At 40.7% G+C, this 24,351-nt stretch overlaps 2 protein-coding genes across 2 annotated transcripts in view; one reads left to right on the plus strand and one right to left on the minus strand.

Moving 5' to 3' along the window:
• Positions 1 to 644: 644 nt before the first annotated feature.
• Positions 645 to 5,525, minus strand: myl1 (myosin, light chain 1, alkali; skeletal, fast). The gene is made up of 6 exons (XM_078262779.1): positions 5,360 to 5,525; positions 4,486 to 4,513; positions 2,607 to 2,750; positions 1,599 to 1,772; positions 1,372 to 1,449; positions 645 to 673 (listed from the first exon to the last, which is right to left on the minus strand). The coding sequence occupies exons 1-6, from the start codon at positions 5,480 to 5,482 to the stop codon at positions 645 to 647; spliced, it is 576 nt and encodes a 191-aa protein (XP_078118905.1). The 5' UTR covers positions 5,483 to 5,525.
• Positions 5,526 to 13,679: 8,154 nt separating this feature from the next.
• The window catches only part of cps1 (carbamoyl-phosphate synthase 1, mitochondrial), a 65,366-nt gene continuing 54,694 nt past the window's right edge, over positions 13,680 to 24,351 (plus strand). Inside the window, exons 1-9 of the mRNA XM_078261656.1 lie at positions 13,680 to 13,984; positions 15,102 to 15,211; positions 16,600 to 16,744; positions 18,041 to 18,130; positions 18,230 to 18,286; positions 18,382 to 18,474; positions 18,645 to 18,734; positions 21,067 to 21,195; positions 21,356 to 21,462. Coding sequence (XP_078117782.1) covers positions 13,859 to 13,984; positions 15,102 to 15,211; positions 16,600 to 16,744; positions 18,041 to 18,130; positions 18,230 to 18,286; positions 18,382 to 18,474; positions 18,645 to 18,734; positions 21,067 to 21,195; positions 21,356 to 21,462 — 947 coding nt within the window. The 5' untranslated portion in view covers positions 13,680 to 13,858. The remainder of the gene's footprint in view (positions 13,985 to 15,101; positions 15,212 to 16,599; positions 16,745 to 18,040; positions 18,131 to 18,229; positions 18,287 to 18,381; positions 18,475 to 18,644; positions 18,735 to 21,066; positions 21,196 to 21,355; positions 21,463 to 24,351) is intronic.

Raw genomic sequence — 24,351 nt, forward strand, 5'->3', positions numbered from 1 at the left:
AACACTCTTTTCACCTAATTCTCAGCAAGAAAAAAAAGTGCATTTCCCGAAATGTCTACTATTCCTTTAACATGCATCTGTCTGAATTAATTAAGCAAAGTTGCATCACATAAATAGAGTCAGAAATTTTAAAATAAAACTGGAGTTTGTGAAAAGTTTATTGTGGCAGAAGGTACAATAAGTTAAGACCTAAGGATGGAGTGGGTGAAAACTGGATTCATTTTGATGGCCAGTCCTGGGCCAAACTAGTCACTTTACTGGCAGATAGAGAGCCAGCCAGACTGTTAGTTACAGGAAGGGGAGGTCATCATTATCCCACCTTTCCCTCACACTCGAAAACCAGTGATGATAGAATCCCCAATGAGACAGGGGGACTTGGGTGAAGATGAGCAAAGAAACATCTCATGGGAAATCAGGATGGCTTCCCAAACAGCAGGAGGAGGAGAGAGAGAAAAAAAAAAAGCACCAGTTGGACAAAAGGGGGAAAAAAGAGTAGAACAAAACAAAAGAAGGGTTCAGGAAATGACATCCCATAGTCCTTAGTTCCCCCTGCTTCCTCAGGTGGTACAGGAAACAGCGAGTGGATGTCGTGACACCATGGGGTCTGCACATATGTGATGCTCACCACCACAGTGGCAGGGTCCTTACACAGACATGATGTGCTTGACAAAGGCTGCAGATGAAGACCAGGGCAGCACACAGAGAAGGCAGAAGAGAGGGGAATAAGGAGTGAGTGAGGAGAATAAGTCAACTTTCCAATAAAATCAGATTTGTTAACTTGAAAATGCACTTCTATAGATGATATAAAACAGTGTACTACAGCACAATAAAATGTGTTTGGTCTAGTGTATGCACCATACGCAATACTGTGTATTTAATTTATAGGAATACCTGTGTCACTTTCTGGATTAAGTATGCATTTAAAGGGGCACTCCAGCAATTTAGTAATGCACTTCCATAAAGATGGGGGACTTAGAGATGAGATGAGTCCCCATCTTTTATTATGAAATAATGGAAAAATCCAAGCAGTACAAGTTAAGGTTTCCTGACTTTTAGTCCCTAGTATGGCTCAAGCTAAAATGCTGGAGCCTACATTTCCCATAATACAGCTCAACAGCATCTTTCCTTATGGTGATATCATCAGGATTAGTGCTTTTTTTCCCAAAATTTGTAAAGCTCCCTCAAGAGCCAAAGAAGACTAACAACTGAGTGGTATTCTCCATGTAAACTAAATTGCAACAGGTAAAAATGGTGCAGTGCCACCTTAAAATAATATAAGCATTTTTCTTGTGTGTGTTGAATAATACACATACAAAACGTGTGTTGTATCAGCATATATTATTAGTTATAATGTTGCAATTTGTGGCTCACCCTCATAGTTGATACAGCCGTTCTCGTCCTCCTGTCCTGTCATGAGAGCGTCAATCTCAGCCTCATTCATCTTCTCTCCTGTAGGGGGAGGCAGAGGACAACCAGTATTAATTACACACACTGACACACACACACACACACACACACACACACACACACACACACACACACACACACACACACACACATACACATAGAGAGACAGCAGTGCCCTTGGCCTGACTCACCCAGTGTTGACAGAACAATACGCAGCTCAGCACCCATCACTGTGCCGTTGCCCTCCTTGTCGAAGACGCGCAGTCCCTCAACGTAGTCCTCAAATTGTGCCTTGTTTGGGCTGTTGATGATGGACTGGAGCATAGGCAGGAAACCTTCGAAATCTACTCTCTTGTTGACCATGTCTGTATGAAAGGAGACAAAAGTTCCATCCAGAGGTGAATGAGCCGGGCAGGTTTTAGACAACAGGCAAAACATTTTTCAGCATAAATAATATATCTCTACCTTTCTACTACAGGCACTACTTCTCTCTTCTATAATTCTTTTTGGTATTTTTGACTGTGCTACAGTACAGAGTAAGGCACAGTTCTGGTTCTGTAAGTAATGACTAAGCTCTAACTATATTGTTTTTTTAAAGGTGGAGATTTTGACTTCTGTATTTTCTTCATTTCTGAGACATTTTTGTGCAAGATCTGCTCCATGTGTCTTCTCTATAGCTATAAAGACTGATTTCAACAGAAAGAAAAACAGCTGATTTGACTGAACATAATTTGACTAGCCATAAAAGCAGATACGAATAATGTCTTCCTTCTAATAAATACCTACTTTAAAGTTGCACCAAAAACATTGTTGCAACACCAGAGATTAATGAAAGCTGAGCCATGCATTCCTGATTACTGCACACACGCTAGACATCAGCTCAGACCAACCTGCCCCATGAGCTACTGATTGGTTATAACTGTTTATTTAGAAGTGCTGCTAGTAATGACTAGAGCGCACATGGCAGATCAAACTGATGTCCATTCAAAAATCATACATTTTAATATTATCATTAGAAGGAGTAGAAATAGTATCTTGTATGTCCTGAAGTCTGCAGTAATCTTTCTGTTCCAAGAAGAATTAAACAATTTGGGGGTACTGGCATTTTTTAGGAATTATTTTGCATGAAATTATCAAATATAAACATAACAAATAGTACAAAACATCTGAAGGTAACAAATGCTGGATATATAGCTTACCATCAGCGGAGGGGGTTCCGAGCAGTTTGGCCACCTCCTTGTTGGTGGGGTTCTGTCCCAGAGCGCGCATGATGTCAGCGATCTGGTTGTAAGCCACCTTGTTGTCACCCACCCTGTCAAACAGACCAAAGGCCTCCCTGTAGTCTGCACAGTGGAGGGAAAAGAGGATATCAACACCTTAATGAATCCAGTATTTTCATATTCATGAATTGGTTTATGTTTGTAAAGTGTTAAGCAGTGAGTGTGTGAATGCCTAAACTGCACCTTGTGATGTCATCATTTTGTACAATATATTTTTATAATCTTGCTTAAGGGATTTTTATTATTCAGCAGCATCTTACATTTAATTGCATACACTTGGCTAACACGTATTGGTATGTTTTTGTTATTTGTTACTTAACTTATTTTTTTATTTTCCTGCAAAGTCATATCATGTCGAGTTTTGATAATTAACATCCTTTAAGGTATAATAACCTATGCAGCTCCATCTCCAACTTCAAAATGTATTTTGAATTAATTATGTACAGTATCTCTGCATTTTCTATAGTATGTGTTAAATGTGTTTTTTTCCCACTATTTAAGACCATGGTTTGCATTTCACTAAGTATAGCTGTGGCTGTTGCACCCCTGCCAGCAGGTGGAGGCAGCTCCTCTACAAACTAACAAGGGAATCAAACAACAAGGGCAACATATACAGTAACAAGGGCAAGACGTCTCTATAGCTGACTCCTGCCAAGCTCTGTCACCACCCATACTATTTCTATCACAGCTGTCTGTCTCTCTCTCTCCCCCCCTCTCTCTCTTTCTCTCTCTCTCTCTCTCTCTCTCTCTCTCTCTCTCTCTCTCTCTCTCTCTCTCTCTCTCAGCACCGCTATTGGCTCCTTTAAAAGACCACCTTGGAATTGATAAACATAGCTGAGAATATGAGCCCCCTCCTTTTAAAGGCAAGGCCCTCTGTGGGTGAGCTGAGTAAAAGTAGGGAATGCTGACTGCAGTGTAACTAGCAGCCGGTCAGACGACAGGTCTGGTCAGGTGGTGTCCTGTCCAGTGTCAGATGGGACCATTTCACAATTGCACAATACAATACTTTTTATCCACTATTTCTTGAAACTGTTGCACTGACAACAGCTGACAATCACTTGAGGTGTAGATTTTGTTGTTGTTGTTGTTGTTGTATATATATAACTAGCAAGGCATTCAGTCAAGGAACTATGATTTTGTTTAAAAGACCACCATGTTAGAAATGGTTTCTTTGTGATGTTAGAGTTTTTATTTGTTTCAACCAAGAAATGTCAAGAATGCCAAAAGACAAAAATGCCAGCGGTGACCATCTGTCATGATCACTTTAAGTACTCTACATTGTTTTACTCTCAGATGTTTAAGTCTCTTGCATAGTTATTAATGTGAATATAATAATAATAATAATAATAATAATACATTTATTTGATATAGCTCCTTTTACAGACAAAGTCACAAAGTGCTTCACAAGATAAACATTTGTAAAAATGCAGTAGGATCCAACAGAAAATAAGCAAGGAAAAAATAATTGAAAGACCAATGAAAATCATTTAAAAGATAAAACCTATAACCCAAAGTTACAAACATGAGTCAAAAGCGAATTTAAACAAGTGCGTCTTCAGCTGCTTTTTAAAAGCTTCAACAGAGACAGCAGAACATAAGACAATAGGAAGGGCGTTCCACAGGTTTGGAGCCACTGCTTCAAAGGAACGGTCAGCTTTAGTTTTTAAGCGAGTGCGTCGGACCACTAGTAGTCCCTGGTTAGACTAATATATCCTAAATATATGATATATTTAAGATAGGGATGAGTTGAGTTTTATGTATGGCGTGTCACAGCAAATGTAAAATGAGGTGTACTTACCATCAATCTGGTCTGGGCTGAATTCAATCTAGATGCCAACATAAAGCAGCCCAATTAATATAAACCATACAAATGCATGAGTTTTGACAGACAATTTAATCAACACAAGCACTTTTATTCAAAAGGCCAGTATAACCAGGCAATTACACTTAATCTAGACTAATTTATTAGATCTACACTAGGATTGGATTGTCTCTTTGCCAAAATTAGCTTCACATAGTGGCACCTGATCGGTGGAGGTCCATCTTTAGCTACATTAACATGTCCACATTTGGTGTCACCCTGCATAGCCATCAACCATTAGTCACCATTCTATTAGTCCAATCCAGAGAGCAGGGGGCGTGGTCTAAACCATGGTGAGCTATCCATGGTTCTAGTCATTCTCCTCAGTCATCTGTACAACTGTAAGTATAGTCCTTCAAACCCTAATGCTCTCTCAAAAACTTACTCTTAACTGTGCATCCACTACCAGATGTTCATACACACTTTAAACTCTGGTTAGGATTTTTTTGTACCAGGCCATGTCAAGGTGATAATGGATGTGGAGTGAATTACAAACAAAAAAACTATTTCATTTAGATTTTGACCACAACCACCAACAACATAATATTTTTTCTAGGATATGATGTACAATCAAGGTTGCCCTTTGTTCTATTCTCACATTGTCCCTCCTTCAAATGTGTGAAATATAAATGAATAAAACATTGCTTGTTTTCTCTGGGGCCCCACTTAAGCACCCCTCTGGGAACCACTAAAGTCGGTCTACGTTTTGTCATGCAACTCTGAGTATGAATAGCAAAGTCAAATCCCAGTTCGTCCTATCTCCATCCCTGTCTATAGCAGTAGGCTACTCATGCATTCACGGTCATTGTACCTTGACTGCGGACAGGTCGACAGCGGCAGGTGCTGCAGGAGCAGGTTCTGGCGGTGGTGCCGGTGCTGCTGCAGGTTCGGCCTTCTTGGCGGGAGCCGCCTTAGCGTCCTTCTTGGGTGCCATTTCAACTGATAGTAGAGGTACGGTGTTCCTGAAGCACAGACAATTCCCGGTTAGGATGACAACACAAGGCGTGTAGCACAGAGTGGAGGGGACTCGGAGCAAGAAATCACCCCTGGGGCGTATATATATGAGGCTATGTTTCCTCTTGACCCCCGTCAACGCTGTCCCCGTGTAAGGATTGGATGGCGGATGGAAGGGGGTGTGTGTGATTGCGGATGGGTCTTCTCTAAACATAGAATATTCTGCTGCGGGCCAGAGAGTAATTATTTACGCGACATATCTAATAAAGAACGAAAACACGGAAGGGCGTGGAAGGTTACCTGGGGACATGCGATATCCTGCGGACCACATACATACACGTAAACAGTTCCACTTTTACGCACAGGTTTACGCACCATTACGCACGACCCATCTGCGAAACATTCTCGGCTATGCGTAGATGTTAAAATAAATAGTTAAGAAATACGAATAATGTTGTGCTCATTTATCAAATTAGATTACATATAGGGCAACTCTAATCTAATTTGATAAATAACACTCTAATCGGCGACTAGCCTCAAGGAAAATGACTCATTAAAGCCTAAATTGAACATTAAAAGATGGAGAGAAGTTTTCGCTATACAATGACCAGGTATAAATTCAATGAATGGTCAGAACTAAGTGGAAATAAAGAGAGGAGGATCTGACATGTATGTAATTAAGGGTAACTTCACCGAAAATCTTTTTACTCCCCTTCTAATGTGATGACTTTATCTAGGCTACATTCATTCTTTAAGCCAGATCTACAAGAGTCACGTCTCACATTAACAGAGTACATCATAAGCAGTTTCAAAATGGAGGGGGTTATGTCAAAATGTTAATATGGATTTTGACTTATAAAACACTTCCTAACTCATCATATTACTGATGTGATTGAAACTCATCTCTGACTGCAACTCTACTGGACTCATCAATGTATCTTTCAATATTATCACTTTATTTGAAATATAGCATAGATCCTAAAGTTTCCTAAAAATATAATATATATTAGCCTACATGAGGGTGAATTGGGGGTAAATTTGAATAAGCAATGATGCACAACATACCTAGAATATCTGCATTTTGATGTAACGGTGTAGCCATAAGAACATGACATGTGGTTAAATATTTTACTCAGTGCGAACATCGAACAAACACAAACACATATTAAGAATATAGATATATGTATTACTGCAGTGCCAAACAGTGTGGGAAATGAAAGAAGAAATGAATGCAAGTGGAAGTTTGTGGAACAGAAAACATGCGAAGAAGCAACTGCTCACACTAGTTCAAATTTGTATTTGGTACTTAAGGTGGACAGGTGGTGGAATTGTTGTCTGTGCAGATCTAATAATAAGCCATTGTTTATTTCAGTCACTGATAATGTGTGTTACAGCACCTGTGTTCAATTTGGTGGTCGTCGGTGGAGTGAAAGGTCACCACCACTCCCAGGACGGATGTGACTTAAAAGCACAGGGTGATGGAGATCTACTGGAGCTTTCAGCTGCTGATGCCAGTAACCCAGACGAGGCTAAGAGTGCAAATTCTGTCTCCTTAATTCTTGTCTATATCTGTCTCCCAGTGCCAGTGGTGCAGCCCTGCCCCCACCACCATGACAGGCCCTGGTGACGAAGGAACTGCATGAATTCCACCCCCCCACCCGCTTTCACTGACCCCATCTCTATGAGGGCAAGCCAGAGAAACCCTCAGTCCCTCAGCTGTCATTAGGGCTCACCCCCGGCACCCTACTGCACCTTCTCGAAAGTCTGGCTTCCCTTCACTCCCTCCCCTTATAGAAACTCTGCCCCAGTCCTTGCACCCTGTGCTGCAGTCCAATCTGAGCTCCACTATATCATCTTAATGGATTCAGCAGCATGGAAGAGCTGTTCTTTATTGTGATGTGATAGCAGGTCAGCTTGTGAAAACAAAAAAAAATAAGATATCGTGTTTATTTGACAATCAAGTGTAACACGTTTTATTGTGTGAATTATATGCATGAGTTGCTTGTGAAGTCAAATAATCCATTACACATTTAGGGGCAATTTAGGTATCAAAATAATGTTTTTTTTTTATCCACAGTGAGTAAGATTGCTGTGTTTGAGAAGTGTTAACACACAATGTTTCTACTATTGTCACTGTAACTGAGGGTTAGTCAGTGCCAATTGCTAGTTCCCATGACAAATAATACTTTTGTGTGGATATTGTTTCCTTTACCAATCTTGACGAAACAGGTTTCTAAATATGTTTTAGTGTACTGTTACTGAATCACTCAGTACCACATTAGTGAAGATAAACAGTCTTCTCCTTCTGAATAAACATGTAACCCTTTACTTATTCATCATTAGTGTCTAGCTCCTTTGGGAAAGCCATACTGGAGAGGTCAGATCTTTTAAAGGGGGGGGGGCAAGGGGCTTCAACTTTACAGTGAGGGCCACAACAGTGACACATGCCATGTGAAGATCAATTTCAACAACCACCCTTGGTGACCACCAGTGCTGTCCATAATGGCAGAATGAGCAAAGAGGAAATTCAATTATCTTTGATTGAATTACTTTATGCCAGTATGTATGGAGTTTTAATTATGCACAAACGTATGGTGGGCAGATATATTATTATGAAAAAGGGAGATTTTTAGTTGTGCGTAATGCTCTGCGCAGACCAGTGTGTAGCCACTTAAACACAGTTGGTGGCATTATATTACTGTAAATCATATCTCTGTCCTCACTCAAACAAAATACACCCAAGACAGAGGCAAACGGGAAATAACATATATTGTTTTGGTTTTATGAAAAACCAGCAGCATATAAAAGCTGCTTTCACCATCCAGTGGTCTGGTGTCTCGGCCTACATGTTTATGGGGATACAGCAACACAAGCTCCAGATTTGAATACACTGATTGCCTGTGAGTGGCACCTATGTACAAGACAATCACCTGTACTGGAAAAAGAGAACACTGAGTACAATGTACAACTTATGCAAGTATCTGTCTTCTTCCAAGCTCAAACAATACCGATCCATAAGTATCCTAATTAGGGCCAAAACCATGAATGACAGCTGTCATAGCTATTGCTATGTACTTGACCTGTGTTCTTTTTTTGGCAGTATGATCTAGCAGCTGGCCAACATGTGATCTAAAAGTGTGGTTCTTCAGCCCTTTTCTAATTCAACCAGTCATAGTTTTCCCCTCTTTAGAGTTGAGCCAACAAAAGCATGTGTGCAAAAAGTCCACAGTAAGTGATTGTGGTAGAAATTAAGTAATTTGTTCTGCACTCACAATGTAATGACACCTACGTTGCCTTACGAACACAAAGGTTTAAAGTCAGTCAGCTTCTATCTACCCACACGTGTTTCAAACATTATAATGAATATTATTCTGTGCCTGATGGGAATAAGATCAGATTAAACATCAGTGATAACTATATGGAAATTGGGATGTTTATTCATCAGAAAAAGGTAATGGGAAGCAACAACCCAAGTGGGGTACAAATGGAACTGAACAAATGAGGTGCATTTAAACAAAACACTTTATTTTAGTTAAATCATTTCACCTAATTTGCATGAGCATTCTGGAGAGAAATGGCAGCTACGAGAGGGATGCTGCGGGCTACAAGATGTCACATGCAGGGATGAAAAATATTTTAATTGAATGAAGCGGAGACCGTGGTAAACTAGGTTGATTATCATCAGCAAAGACAAAGAAGCTTTCTTGGATTGCATCAGTTTAGATTGAAAAACAGATAGATGTGAGAGGAAGCGTTCTAAGAGGATATTCCTTTGCAAACTATTATGCTTGGATCTTTTCTGTGCCACCTCTTCACCCTCTAGCTTTGTCCTTTGGCAGCAGGGTTTGCTCCAGTACAAGCGCTATTACTGTTACCTCTCAAGAATGACGGTGTGATCTGAAGCACTGATGCCTGCTTGCTGCAATGCATTCACAGTGATCGCAGTTTACAGAATTGTCAGAAACACGTCATTTAATGTTACCTGTACCAGGACGAAAACATCAATCATTAAACTGTGAGATGTACAATTAAGGTTCTGTAAAAGAGAAACGACAGAGGCACTGGTTTTAAGACACAGGGCCTGCCCTAACCTTGGGGGTCCTCCTGCGATAAGCATGATTAATGAAATGTGAAGAACCTGAGCTTGAAAAAAAAAAATCATGCGATGAGTGCAGTGTGGTGTAAGATTCCAAAGATGCTCCCCGGTCACTAGCATTTGCCTCCATGGGGAGTTGGAGCATTGAGAGGGTTGCAGAAGGAAAGGAAATGACAGGGAGCATCGATGGACTTCCTTTGCCACACAAAATGCAGCAGAGGTCACCCAGTGTGTAATCTGTGATAACTAGAAAGTAGCAAGGCTTTGGATTCTAGTTCTACAAACCACCCGCCCTTTTCAAACCCTGAGTGCTTCCTTTCCTGCCCTCCAACCATGCCAAAAAGAATGAGGCTGTAACTGAGCCTAGAGGCACAGATGGAGCCTATTTATAGTCCCTACAGAGAGGTGTGAAGTTTCTTGGGATTTCTAAGAGCAGGGGCCATGGCTCCTTAAAGGGGCTGTGGTCTGTGGTGTGTAGCCCACATGCTCTCTTTCCCTCTCTCGCTCTCTCAAAAGACCTCTACTGGCCACACAGGAATTAGATGGGGGCAGGCTAAACAAAGCTACTTGCTGCGCTTTTTTACTGGGAACACTACCTCACTACAGAGGAAGGGAATCCAATACCGGCATTTGGGCACAGTCTCCTCCTCTTTATCCAGCTGATGACTTGGTCTTCCTTTTACAACTCTGGAGTCACATCACCCAAAACAAGAACGGTGACGCTGTGCGTGGGTCTTCTTCTAACTTGACAGCGCATACTGTTAATGCAGGCTTGAGTGAACCACTTTGTAATAACTATAGACCCTTTTGGTGGTTGGCTTGATTAATGTAATTAATTTAATGGGAAAACTGTCATATTTACAAGCATTTAAAAATCATTTTACGTATGTATTTAAAATGTTGGTTATTCGTCATCTAGAACTGGGCTTCCTTTTGATCCACGAATATGGCCATACAATTTCCAACACAAAGAATACTGTACTACTTCTACCACCAATACAACTGCTAGTACTATTTCACTACTTCTACTAATACAGATGTAAAATCCAGCCAAAGTGTGTTATTACAGAACAAAATCAGGTTCAAACAACTATAAAGGTGTAGCACATGAATCCAGTTCTAAAGTTTTTGTACTGAAATCCTATGTGTTGAAGAATTGAATTTACAATGTTCTGCTATTGGTATATATCAAGCACCAATGGGTTAAGGGCCATAATGCATTTCTCATCTGCTGCCACGTTATGAAGCATCCAGACCTCTAAAGTCCTATGACCACTGTCCACTGAATCAAAACTAAGCATGGAGAAGCAGTGTTCAGTTGTTTGTGCTAGAAAACTTGAAGTCATCTCCAACTCTGTCAAATCGAAGCTTTTCTGTTTACCCATTCCTTTTATTAGATTAAATGCAGGACCATAGGCATTTTTATTCTCCGGTTAATCTGTTTATGTCTAATGTAAAGCCCTTTGAATTGCCTTGATGTTGAACAATGATATACAAATAAACTTGCATTGTCTTGCCTTAGAATGATTTATAAAGTGGCAATATCTTCATAGTGGTATGCCAGTCTAATCCTACTGAACAAACATCATCATAGATCCTTGAAACAACCATCCATTATTTCTGTCATCTCAGGGCTGAGGCATTGCTTGGAATCCTGGCACAGAGAAAGGCCTATTTGTCTATTTACGTCCTGTTGTAAGCTTTGTCACCATCTGAAACTCACTCTTGGAACTGCAGACAACCAACGTGGGGTCTTTCCGCCACACCCTAGCCAATCAGGGGAGGAATTTAGAGGGCAGCTAATTGCATAATATAATACAGGGCCATACAGTACATTGCACAGGCTTCTCGTGTTATCCCAATCATCACCTAGCAATTTTCCACTGTATGTGATTCATTGTTGACAGTAAGGGCTGTTTTTTGAGTGCATAACTGTTTGAAAAAATAAACAAATAGAAATACAGTATTTTAAAATGAAAATGATTCATAAAATTAAGCTAAAATTAGTTTGTGTGTAGAGTTTATTATAGTATAGGTAGGAAGCCTGACAGTGTTGTGTAAAATGGTTGTGTAAAAGGTTTTATCAGCACTGATTTATATTCTTTTACCAATTGACTTATTATTAAGTTTCATATGATAAGCATTGGGTTTGAACAATAATCATATCACGCCGTTTCAAAGGCCTGAAATGTGTGGAGATAAACTCTATTTTGCAGATATAGAGAGGGTAAGCAGCTGAGTGTCTTTGCCGTTTGTTTTCCTGTAAAGTGGTATCAAATGTTGGATATTATCTAGTGTATGTGGTTACAGAAGATCCAAAAAGAGTAAAAAAAAACGCATGTTATGCTCAGTACTATATACCGTATCTAATAAAAACTTACATTGATGTCAGCACATACATGCGTCATAATCGTAATCATCATGATCAGTCTGGTTAAACAGCCTGGACTTCATTGTACCTATTTTTTGACACAATTCAGTCATCAGAGCCTCTACATACACAAATCATGACCATTCACCAACCAACAGTTTTACTTAACCTACTGTAGTAACCTTCTACAAACCTGCTACAAATGTAGTAGTCTGTTGGACACTGAGGACCAGCACAGGCTCATGAGCTCTTTAGTAGCGATAATGTTCTTAGTGGAGAGAAAATACCTTGTAGTGTAAATACAGTTACCGGTATATCTATTACTTTCATGCATCACATCCTATGTAACAGTAATATAAAAATGTGGACTTGAATGTAGGTGCCATGTCAACTGTAAAGCCGTTATAGCTTGAGCTACATACTGGCAGCTAAATGATACTAGGGGCCTCTCAGTTGTTACTATAACTCAAATATATGGAGCTGCACTGTCATCTACACATCAAGTGTGCCACTACAACACTGCTGCTGATTTAAAATCCCTCTGAACCTTGTTAGCAAATGTTACCACTGGATGTCACCAGTGCTCCACAGATCTGCTGAACAGGAATAGCGCATACAGAATTTTGACAAAGGGAACATGATCTGTAGTTAACAAAGGGGTTTAGACAAATGTAGAGGACCTACACAAAACTAAAGTATACCAAAATCAGAAATGAATTAGACTTTAACACATGAGTAGCCTATAATGAATTTAAATGTAAGTGACATACTGTACCTCCCCATATGTTTAATGCAAATGGAATTATAGATTTTACAAAGTTACATAGAGAGCACTCTCTATGTAACAGTCTATTTCCCAAGTCCACTTTCTGGAGTGTGGAGGTATTTCCTGATCTACACACGTCCTATTACTCACACCCACTTTGTTCAGACTGCTGAACCCAGCAGAGTGGCAGTCAGGCAGCCTTCTCCACAGAGGACCAGTCTTGCAGTGATCAGCAAATACACACACCACTCTAATCCCACTACCATGCAGCCTGTCCATGGTCAGTTTGCTTTTTCTTTTGCAGGCAACTGGCCTCAAAGAAAAAGCTGTAAAGAGTTTGTTGCCCTGAAAGCACACACAAGTTTGCTATAAGCAGGCACATTCATTCACTTCATTTTAGTTCCTTTTCAATGTCCCAAAATGTGACTGTTTATGTAATCAATATTTCCTCATGTGTAGACATTTTAAAAGTAGTCTATGTAGCACTTTTTTTCTTTTATAGCATCACTGTAGAAACAGAATGAAAAAAAATAAAGGAGAATGTGAACATTTTCTTCAAAAAGGCGTTTCAAGTTAGCCTTTATTAATGGTGGCATTGCTCAAACTAAACGCAAAAACATGTAGGCTAACTAAACAAAATATGGTTAACTAATAAACAAGTAGGTCTACTATAATAGATATATAACAGTTTGAGAGGTTAACATATGGTACATCAGAAGGAGTTTAACTTGTTTGGCCTGCAGAACACTTTATTCTTCTCAACAACTATCATACGTGTTTCGGTGTTTTAAAACACGTGAATCCCAGGTTGATCTTTCTCGTTGGACAGAAAGTATGCGTTTTAACTGGAGACCAATCTAAACGCTGTGCGCTTAATGCGTTGAGAAAAACAACCCAACGACGGCCAATCCCGATCAAATTTTCAAGCTCTCAGTTGAACTGTGTGTAATGACACGAGGAGCAGCAGCCCAAAAACTCATCCATTCCACTGTCCTCTAAAAGAACATTTACACGCAAGACACAATTGTGCAATTTGCAGGACAGTGTAAATATTGAATTTTTATATCGGGAAACTTTTCATTCACGTCTGTGCTACTTTACTAAAAGAGTTATTTTGGCTAATATGACAAAAATCCTGCTAGCTCACAGCGTTGTTAAATCTCTGAGACAAGGATGTGTGGTTGGCAGAAGAGTAGGAAACACGTCGGCATGGCTGAGATTTCAAACAACGAAACTGTTTAGTTTAAAGGTAAGCGAACGCATGTATAAAAACTCTTGTCAGTTGTAAATGCACGAAACTTTTGGAAACTTTTAATCAGTGCTGTCAATGGAGCGCTAGCGAAGGCCGAATCCCGTAGGAAAATCCATAAAGTCTGCGATGCTTTGCCTTTACACACATGTACACATATTTTAAAAGTTGTTACAGCCTTTTTGCAAAAACAGCAGGAGCTACTCTTATATACGGCATAGCTGTAGCACAACAAAAAGTTCTCATTTTAACACAATTCAAACTTAAGCTAGTTGACCATTTACGACAGTTAACTCTAACGCTCGTTCGTTAGAAATTACGTTACAGCATGGTGGGCGGCAGGTAGTAGCATAAAGCTGAACAAAGTTGGAACCGTATTGAATTAAGTTCTGTCCGGTGGACTGCCATTACGCCGAATTGACTGGTGGCACATTGTGATTCAATAAAACATAGTAAGTTTCTTGTCTCACGCAAGTGCTTGTGCCATTAAGAAAGACTGTAGTAGATTCTCTGATTTTGAATGCAGTTTGGGGTGGTGGCAGTTAAGTGAAACTTAATTTGTATCAACGCACAGAAAAGAAAAATACAAATGATGTTGCACTGTTGAGAGGTGATGAGATTTCCAGATTGCTGTCTCAGATAATATGTAGCATGCAGATGCTAGACGCGGTGCGTCATGTGTGTTAATAACATGGAGAATTGCATCATGTTTGAGGTGCGCTCTGATTGGAACTGGTTTTCTCTTCACCTCACTTCCACAGAATATAACTGTATATAGCAATATGTCAGCATTGTATCTATCTGTGATGTATTTGAGGATATGAGTCTTTAGTAAGAGAGAAAAAATGTTCTAATTAATCAAGGCTCTTGTGGTGGACACACACACACACACACACACAGAACAGATTTGTCTGTCTCAGCATTCATAGCACAATTCACATTGTCCTGCAGTTTCAGCATGAAGTCCGTTGCCATCACTCCTGAACATTAAAAGTCTACAACACATTTGTTTCTAACTTTTGCCTTTGGTCTTTCCAAACTTGCTTCATATAAAGGGAATGCATTATTATTGGGTGAGATTTATCTTGTCATCTGCTTGCTCTCTTTTAACTCCCAGGCCCAGACGGCCCACCTGGTCTTGGAGGATGGTACCAGAATGAAAGGATTTTCCTTTGGGCATGATGCCTCTGTAGCCGGAGAACTCGTCTTCAATACTGGCCTGGTGGGGTAAGGAGACATGCTGACATAAGTCAAACCACATTAGATTTAAGACAGAATTGTTCACTTGAACAAGTCAGATACCAAATACTAAAATATTAACCTTGCTTTGAGCTTGACAACCTTGCATCTTAAGTGTATTAATTTTACGTTTTCACAAAATAAATTCCCAAGACAAAGTTACACTGCATTTTCTCTAGGGCTGTAATCAACCAAAGAAAATCTTGGTCGACTGAAGTCCTGAAATTTCGACTAAAAATCGACTGCGGGGGTCGAAGGAAGCGTTAGATTAATTAGCTGCGCAGTACTTGGTAGCCTTGTCCGTCTAAATGAATTATAAATAAACATAAAAAACTAGTAGGCTATTTGCAGTATATTAAATCGTTTTTTAACCTAATTATTTTCCACTGAAATGACACTCGAGTCTGTCTGTCAGCTCTGACAGCGTTGCATCACGTGCACCTGCGCAATATCATAGCCTATGATTTCTGAAAATAGTACCATGTCAACTAGTGATATCAGCACAAGAACTTTTGAGGAATATGCAACATAATACTATACAATAATATACAATAAGACATAAGACAATTGTTTTTGTCATATGTTATAATAACTGACAGACACTATCATTTCAGCAACTCTGTGCATGTCCTTGCACAGAGCGAGGCTGAACATAGGAGCTCAGCTTCGTGGCTAACCCTGGGGGAAGCTACCGTAGTTGCGGGCGGGTGCGCCTGCAGTTATAAAACGATTATTAGACTAAAACATTAGAATATGCCAATTCTGATGTGTTCATATAGCCTACTCAAAACAGACGGGGCAACCTAACGCAGACAGTTAGCTTACCGTTTTTAGGTGATATGCTATGTTTGTAGTTGAGCTGTGATATGCAAACTGTTGCTTGCAAACTATCTATTTTTGTAAAATGCTGCCACACTGCCGATGTCTTTGACATGGTAGAGGAGGACTGACTATAAATGAAACGCTCACGATTAAATAGATATTCAGCAAACCACCAGACCAAGGCCTTCTAGTACTTTCTTCATTCTGTCTCCAGTGGGTTGGGCTGATCCAAAAAGTGAAAACAAGGGGGGTGTTCTGAAGACAGACTGTTACCTGTGAAACAGGGGTGCTCTGAAAACACCCCCGTTAGCAATTAGTGCTTTCCACCTGATGAAATTAACACGGCAAAAAATAATAATGAAAATAAAAATAAATTCAAAAAAAGAAAGAAATGAACACTGCAAAAAATCAGAACGTATCGACCAATAAATCGACTAGTCGACTGGGAGATTACAGCCCTAATTTTCTCACCTTGTAGAGGACCATGAGTGGATGACATGACTATGTGCTTCATCATTACTACATGACAATATCCTGCTGTTTCCCTGCTTTAGGTATCCTGAGGCCCTAACTGATCCCAGCTACAGAGGTCAGATCCTTACCCTGACCTACCCTATTGTGGGAAACTACGGGGTACCCAACAGCCAGGAACTGGACGAGCTGGGCCTTAGAAAACATTTGGAGTCAGAGCGTATCCAGGTAGGAAACTCAGCGATGGTTTGGGGTGTCAGGTTTTGTTGAGGCCTCAGCACTGCAATTTATTTATTACAAATTCCTTCTTTGATCCTGTCTGTCAGTCCATCAATGCTCAACCTTGGTCCAGACTGAAATATCTCAAGAATTGAAATTAATTGCCATGACATTTTTACAGACATTCATGATCCCCAGAGGAGGAATCCCACTGACTTTTGTGATGCGCTTACTTTTTATCTAGTGGCACCATGAGGTTGACATTTGTGGTTTTAGGTGAAATGTCTCAACAAATATTGACTAGATTGCCATGAAATGTACATGAATGGTACAGACATTCATATCCACCTGAGGAAGGAATTATAATCACTTTGATGACTCCTCAGCTTTTCAACAGTAAGTTTCCATTAAGTCAACTTTTTGGTTTGTGTAATACTTTGATTTATGAGTAAAAAACAACTCTATTTTTAGTACTAATTAGAAATTGTTACAGTAGCTTGCTAACACCCTAAACTAAGATTGTTTACATGGTAAATAGCATTGCTATTGTTGGCATGTTAGCATGCTGACATTTAGCTCAAAGCACCGCTAAGTACAGCTTCACAGAGGCACACCAGCATGGCTGTAGACTCTTTGTCTTGTTATGATCTTGTTTATGCTAAAACTTCGCTGGTTTCAGTTTTTCAGTTATAAATATTTGCTTGTTTTCTTAAGAGATATAGTCCAAATACAGACGTGGACTAGCATTATAAAGCGGATGCACACATGGTTCTGTTTATACTTAACTGGGTGTCTGCATACAACGTTTAACGGTGCAAACTGAACGCTCACCATCACAGCCATGTGGATGCAGAGAGTATAAATTAGATCTTAGTTTCAAATACTACTAAACTCAATACCTTTTGGGTTTTTGACAACAAAATGTGATCTGATTGTAGTTTAAACAATTAAAATAATTTTAATAATATCAAATAATTGTCAGATTAATCGGTTACGATTGTTAGTTGTAGTCCTACACATAATAACAACGGTGCAGTGTTACCACACATTTACATGTAAGAACAGGTTTCTCTGTGCTTATTCTCCCATGCTCGGGATATTCTGGCATGCCCTGATGCCCACACACATTTTAGGATTTTGTATTTTGTGGCAGCTCTTGACACCATAAACATGTTAGGGGTGTGAGCTACAGTAGCATAACACAAAGCTTTATTCTGAGCCTATGCAGTTGATAGACTGAGGTACTTAGAGACTTTTTAGTTTGACCTTGTTTTTAAGGTAGTTTTGGTGCTTTTGTGTTTCTAGGTATCTGGTCTTCTTGTTCAAGACTACAGTCACGAGTACAGCCACTGGAACTCTGTCAAGTCTTTGGGGCAATGGCTACAAGAAGAGAAGGTTTGGATTCAAATTACCAAATATCTGGTGTAATCTCAGAGAGGAGAGTAGGAGTCTGCTGCTGGTGAATTTACAAATATTACTTTCCCTCTTTTAAAGGTTCCTGCACTGTTTGGAATAGACACCAGAATGCTGACCAAGATCATCAGAGACAAGGTACTGTAAATGCAAAGGTCTGAAGAACTTCTACATCTTTTTTTTATAAGTGGATTGGTTGATGGACTGTTAGTTTGCTTGTGACTTCTCCTCAGGGCACAGCTTTGGGGAAGATTGAATTTGATGGGCAGCCTGTTGATATATCTGACCCTAACCAGAGAAACTTGGTAGCAGAGGTCTCAACCAAGGTAACAGCTGCTAACTATTATATTGAACATCCCAAAGCAGTTGTTCTTCCCATTACACCAGATAGTCATGGTACAATAGACCAAAGTCTCAGATCATAGATATGTCTACAAATGGTGTTGATTAGCGCTAACCTCTCTTCTCTCTCTTTCTGTGTCCTCCCACTCACTAGGAAACCAAAGTTTTTGGAAAAGGAAACCCAATAAAAGTGGTGGCTGTTGATTGTGGTATTAAACATAACATAATTCGCCTACTGGTTAAGGTGAGAAAGAATATAAGAGGGATTGAAAAAAACATATGTTATTGAGTGTGCATCCTCATTAGTTTACACACTTAGAAATTATGTGTTTATGATGTAGCCCCAAATGACCATTTCTGCACAAATATAGAAAATAAGTCAACTCTAAACACTCGTTCACATTTCTGCAATCTGATCTAGAAAATATGAGGTGGTAATGTTAGGTCTAACAAGCTACAGAAAAAGAAATCCTTTGTGTCCGTATGTTTCATCAAGTAGTGGGATAGTAGGCTTTTCTTTTGTTTATGCATCATTTAATGGTTTGTTGTTATGTATAGTGTTACTATTAGCTTGTAGTAACAGTTGGATCATTCATTAAGACATAGGTTTATTTGATGGCATTTACAATAACACATCTGCTGAATCTGCTTTTACATAAATTAAGGTTTGTGTACTGATGTCACAGTGTTGAAAAATCAAGCAGTTTTCATCTACAAACTCTTTTTATTTACTGCATACCCTTTTATTCACTGCGGGAGTTTTCCTTGTTGGTTGGTGTTTACATCCCACCTCAGGCCTGTGTTATTGAGGTGCTTCAAGACCTGGCTGACCAGATGACTAATGTGGAGAGAAAACATCCAGACTCCCTGCTTATTGTTCTTGGAGACTTAACCAGAGCAAACTTTAGCAAAGAACTTCCAAAATACAGACAGCACATTAAGTGTCCCTCCAGGGACAATAACACATTGGACCGCTGCTATACAACAACGATGCCTATCGCTCTGTCTCCTGTGTAGCTTAGGACTCTCTCTGATTACGGTCTGGTTTATCTTCTCCCAGCCTATAGGCAGAAACTAAAATCAGCTAAGCCTGTGGTCAAGATTGCGAGGAGATGGGCAAAGGAAGCAAAGTTGGAGTTACAGGCCTGCTTTGACTGCATTGATTAGAGCTTTTTTTGGGGGTGGCAGCTACCATTCTGGATGAACTAACTGACACTGTGACATCTTACATTAGTTTTTGTGAAGACGTGTGTGCCGACTAAAACTTATTGTTGCTGCACATACAGCAACAATAAGCTCTGGTTTTCAACAAAACTCGCACAGCTTCGTCAGGCCAAGGAGGAGGCCTACAGAAGTGAGGACAGACTACAACCAGACCAGAAACACACTGATGAGAGAGATTAAGTAGCAAAGAGAAGTTACTCTGAAAAGCTGGAAAACAAGTTCCAGGAGATCATCCCCCCACACTGTAGAGACCTATCAACTGGCCGATGACCTGAATGGGTTTTACTGAATGGGTTTGAGCTTACATTGACACCCCTCACCCGCTCTGACATCAAATAGCCATCTGCACTCCCTGCCATCCCCCCACCCCCATCTGCGCTCAGGAAAGAGTATGTGTGTCAGCTCTTTTAGAGGCAGCCGATCACGAAGGCACCTGGCCCAGATGGTGTGTCTCCCTCCTGTCTAAAGGCTGATTTATGCTTCTGCGTTAAATCAGCACCGTGGGTACATACGTCGGTATGTGGCGATACCAACCCTACGCCGGACTCTACGGCGTAGCCTGACGTGCACCTCTCAAAAAATGTAACTGCACGTCACTCAGCCTTGGCTTGGTAGCATTGCATTCATTTCTGGGTTCTCCTTCTCCATAAACAACATGAAATCAAGGAGAGGGTTAACATTTCCTGCTACGGATTTCCGATCATGGTCCGAAAGCACAGAGGAGACACTTTGTTTCTCCCACTATGCCTCTCTAGAGTCTTCGCTCCGAAGCTAATCACAGTCACTCTCTCACCCGCTCTACCACACGCAGACATGCCGGCCCTGCTATTCTCTTAAAGAAATCGACACACACACCAGCGCGCAAGTATAAACTTCAGGCCACTTACATAGGCTATTGTGAAAGCTGTGCGTGGAGCCTCCGCAGAACTATAAATCAGCCTTAAGGCTACATTTACGCTACTACATTTTTGTATATGCATATGCAGGTGTATAAATATACATATTTTCTACATGCAAACTTGTATCAGTACATTGTACATGGTTATGTTTACCTTGTTCAGCTTTGTTGTCCTTGTTTGTGTGTATTTCTGTGTATGTACTTTGAGAGTAACAAAAAGCCGGAGTCAAATTCCCTGTATGTGTTCACACTTACTTGGCCATTAAAGCTGGTTCTGATTCTGACATGTAACAGCTATGTTTACAACTAGAAGGATGAATTCTGGACTGGTGTCAAATTTGTATAGAACTATTAAGTTATTTTGGGTGACTTCACATTAAGATGGTCATTAAGCAATAGCAATTCCATAACATTACACAATGGCTTTACATGCTCTATATGTTTCTATGTGCAGAAGGGTGCAGAGGTCCACCTTGTACCGTGGGATCAGGACTTGCAGAGTTTAGACTACGACGGGCTTTTCATATCCAATGGACCAGGAGATCCGTCTTTGGCCAAGACACTCATCAACAATGTCGGCAAGGTAGGACATGGTGCCGTTTTAAGTATTTTGATTGCTTGTGCAACATTTGGCGTTTAACTACAAAGAGTAGTAGTTATTTACAGTGCATATGCAGTTTTTAATGACATTATCATGCGCTACACCTTTTTAATAAATATTATTTGTGTTTTGTCCTGTAAAGGTGCTGGAGAGTGATCATCCCAAGCCAGTGTTTGGGATCTGTATGGGCAACCAGATCACTGCTCTGGCTGCAGGAGCTCAGTCATATAAGCTACCTATGGGCAACAGGTGAACTCTTTCATAGCTCAGCATAAGTAAGGCACAATATGCACACTCCTAAAGATTCAGATGTGCCCTGTGGAGCTTTCTTGTAAACAAACAAAAGTTATGTTTACATTACGTTACTCATGAAAATGCATTGTGTGTATGTCACGATTGAAGACTGGAGAGGAGGCTTTTAAAGTGCAAAACATAGTCAAACAAAATACAAAAAATAATTCAAACTACACAACGACACAAAACAGTATTCATTTTGGGAACAGGGCCTAGTGAAAATGGAGAAAGGCAGCCTTTTCACATTTCCCCCCTCCCTCGGAAGCAGTCGGCCACCACATTAGATCTCCCCGGCCGATACTGAACACTGAACCTGTAGGGTTACATCTCTAGCACCCATCTGAAGATCCGGTTGTTCGAGTCTCTCATCTTGTAGACCCATTGCAGACTCTGGTGATCTGTTTTAAGGATGAAGTCTTTGCCAAGGAGATGATATTTGAAGGTTTCCAAGGCCCATTTTATCGCTAGACACTCTAGTTCAATGGCGGAGTATCTGGTCTCTCGTGGCCATAGTTTCCGGCTGACATAAGCCACTGGCTTCTGGTCCACCCCATTACCCTGAAGCAGGACTGCCCCCAGGCCCTCCCCAGAGGCCTCTGTTGGATGGTGAAAGGCTGACTGAAGTCTGGGCTCTGCAGTTCTGGATCCTGGCAGAGAGCCCCCTTCAGGTCAACGAAGGCTTGTTCATGCTTTTCTTCCCATGGCAGCTGATTAGGGCTTGACTTCAGTCAGGTCTGTTAGAGGAGACGCCCGGGTGGAAAAGTGGGGAACAAACCGTCGGTACCACCCAGCCAAGCCAAGGAAGGACAGTACGGGGATGAGGACACTCCTTGACTGCCTGCACCTTGTTTTGTTGGGGCCGTATCACTCCATGGCCCAGCAAATAGCCCAGATACTTGGCTTCCTGTTGGGCTAAGGGAACACTTTTTGGGCTGAACTGTCAAACCTGCCTGCTGAAGCCGCTGTAAAATTTCCTTCTGATGACCCATATGGTCCTCCCATGTACGACTGAAGATGACGATGTCATCCAGGTAGGCCGCTGGAAAGGACTCTGTCCCCTCAAACACCCTGAGTGTGAAGAAGGCCATGCAGAGTGACCAGGGAAAGCCTTACAGTATGACCCAGGGGAACTGTTAAGCAACCAGGGGGCCATGGAGGGGCAGACGATGTTGGTCACGGGGGTCCTGACTGAGAAGGCTTCGACCAGCTCTACGCCTTAATTCGGAGGCAGATGCAAGCACAGGAGAGAGAGAGGCCTATAAGCAGGAACAGCGATGGAGAAGTGTCCAGGTACAGCTAAACCAGGTGCGGGATGAGATGGAGGCAGAGAGGCGGACAGCAGTCGGAGTAAGTACAGCGACTGATGACCCAGAAGAAAGGGGTGCATCGTCGGGGCTACCAGCTGCTGGTCTGTTACCCGCTCCAGTCTACACTCCTCAGTGCCCGGCGGGGCCATCAACCTGGAGCAGAAGGAACATTCCAAGATTGAAAGACGGAGATGACTTTGAACAATATTTAACAACATTTGAGCGGTTAGCTACAGCTTACAGAAGGCCTGGAGCAGAGTGGGCTGTGCAGCTGGTTCCCTTGCTGACTGGTAAGGCCAGAGGTGCCTATGTTGCTATGGATGTAAATGAGTCAATGGACTATGACGAGGTTAAAGAGGCCATTCTTGCAAAAAAACAAAAGTTATTCAAACTAAGGCAAAATACCCTCAAACAAACAAAACAGCAACTTCTCAGCAAGCTGCTCATTCCTTCTCTCGCTCCCCTTCTCCTCAAGCCCTTTTAACCCAGCCTCACCCAATTGGCACCTACCACCTGTACCGGTGGGTAGAGGGTGAGCCAAACTGAAGAAACACTTGAATGTGGAAAATACCTTTCCATGTAGATAAATGTGACATTCCTGGATTTATATATATATATATATATATATATATACATACACACACACATACATACATACATACATACATACATACATACATACATACATACATATATATATATATATATTAGGGCTGTCAAAATAACGCGTTAATTTCGATTAATTAATCTGAGAAAAAATAACGCGTTAACAAAAAATAACGCAGATTAATCCATTCCATATTAAACTTTGACCCAGAGCCGTTCTAGCCCCATTGGACTGTAAAATGAAGGAGGGAGACGAGAATGTTCTGCCTGGATTATTAATTGGAACATTTACTTGTAAAAATCTTCTTCCTGCCAACCCTGGCTACCGAAATCTGGTGCCACTGATATGTCTGCACTTCTTTCTGATGCTCTGAAGACGATACAGGTAACACAAACACCGCTGCACGTGACGCTAGTTAACACTATACTCGACAGCAGCTAACGTTAGCCTACCGCTAGCTAGTAGCTGGATTAAACACGGTTACAATGCTGACAGCTAACGCTAAACGGTGTAAAGTTTGACTGTGTTTTACTGTAGAGGATTCAACACCGGGATGTAACAATCTGCAGCTGTCGTCGGAGAAACAACACAGCCGGTGCGTTCAATGAAACTGGTAAACTACAGCCTCGTGGTGCATTTGAAGTTATTGTAAATGTCCTTTACCATCTGGTGGTTGTTTTTGTCGTCAACAGCAATTTACTAGTGAAATAAGTTATTGTTATACATTATTATTAAACATTTAATTTTGACCATATGGCCTTAGCAATAAACAAGCCGTTCTTTAATGTCACCGACTATTATTTAGTACCTTTTTTTTTTCTTTTCTTTTTTTACTTTCTTAAAAAGTATCGGTTCAGGCACCGTTAATTATGTATGCGATTAATTTCGATTAATTAATCACAGAGTATGTAATTAATTAGATTACAGTTT

This window comes from Sander vitreus, chromosome 11, assembly GCF_031162955.1.
Source record: "Sander vitreus isolate 19-12246 chromosome 11, sanVit1, whole genome shotgun sequence".
Lineage (NCBI taxonomy): Eukaryota > Metazoa > Chordata > Actinopteri > Perciformes > Percidae > Sander > Sander vitreus.